Consider the following 1,304-nt stretch of genomic DNA (forward strand, 5'->3'; position numbering starts at 1 on the left):
AAGAGGATGCCCCGGAGAAGCAAGACGAGAGCAAATACGTCGATTTGGAGTTAGTGGACGTGAACACAGGCGTAAAACCGGAGAAAGACTGTCGCTTTGGAGAAAGAAAGCAAATGTCTGTGCTTATTAACAGCAGCGCTCCCGGAGCTCCGCGCGCAACGGAACCAAACCATGAGTTGGCAATTAAAACTGAGACTGAAACTAAGAAGAAAGAGAATGCTGGAGTTGGCAAATGTACAAAAGATGTCAAGGAGGGTCCCTCTGATCCACCTTCGTCCTCAGATCGCCCTCGTCTTAACGTAAAGTCAGATGATCGCCCGAAACCAGGAGATAACAGCGAGCGCGTCATAACGCAGCCCGAGGTGCCCAAAAAAGAAGACAACAAAAACACACCAGGAGACGAGGAATTACAAAGCAGTGATAATTACTGGAGCGGGAGAAGTGAGTCGGATGATTATGAGGAGGATGATAATGTTAGTTTGGTGCTTTGCGGCGATTACGCCCAGTGCGTAACGGAGGACGAGTCCCATTACATTACGACGCACGAGATCCAGCTCTCGGAGCTTTCCGATCATGAGGGGGACTACGACCTCGGGGCGGGCTCCTCCACCAGCTGGGACATTGAGGATGACAACCAGGTGTACTCTTTTGTCGATTACGCGTCTTTTGACGCTGATGGAGCGGCGGGGGAGAGGGGGGACGGCCGCCAGCCGCGCTCTCAGGGCGCAGCAGCAGTCAGCACTCTGCTTGAAAGTGATCTGTGCGACGCGGCCAAGTTCACCAGCTCAGATGAGAGTGTGTCAAAGCCACAGCAGCAGCAGTGCAGTGGCAACAGTGCGGGACAGATCCACCTGTCAATCAGAACCACTTCTCGAGCTATAAATGACCCTATCCAAGAACAGGGAAATATTCTTTATCATGCCAGGCGCTCCGGAGACATGAGCCGCTATGTGTTTAGGGGAGTTGATGGGAAGGCAGAGACGTTGTGTGACAGGGCGAAGTGTTTCATAGCAGCGCCCGGACGCTTACACTTTGGCCGCAAATTGAGGGGAAAAGAGGTCACCGGGTACTCCAGCGGTGCGTCCAGCGCTGTCAGCGAGCTGGACGACGCTGACAAGGAGGTGCGCAACCTGACAGCCAAAGCCTTCAAGAGCCTGGCTTACCCTTACTTTGATGCCATTAATTTCAGCACCTCCAGTGAGTCCTCTGCATCCGAGCATGGGATAGGGATAAACAGGTGGTCCACGTTTGTCGACCTGAAGTATGGCAATATGAATGTGTCACAGGGACTGGACCAAAGTGTT

At 52.9% G+C, this 1,304-nt stretch overlaps 1 protein-coding gene across 1 annotated transcript in view; it reads left to right on the plus strand.

Annotated features, from left to right (window-relative positions):
- Positions 1 to 1,304, plus strand: part of cunh4orf54 (chromosome unknown C4orf54 homolog) — a 21,257-nt gene that overhangs the window by 3,574 nt on the left and 16,379 nt on the right. Inside the window, 1 exon segment of the mRNA XM_035675711.1 lies at positions 4 to 1,300. Within this exon segment, the coding sequence (XP_035531604.1) occupies positions 4 to 1,300 (1,297 nt within the window).

This window comes from Morone saxatilis, unplaced genomic scaffold (genome assembly GCF_004916995.1).
Source record: "Morone saxatilis isolate NCDOM2014 unplaced genomic scaffold, NCSU_SB_2.0 Contig4, whole genome shotgun sequence".
NCBI lineage: Eukaryota > Metazoa > Chordata > Actinopteri > Moronidae > Morone > Morone saxatilis.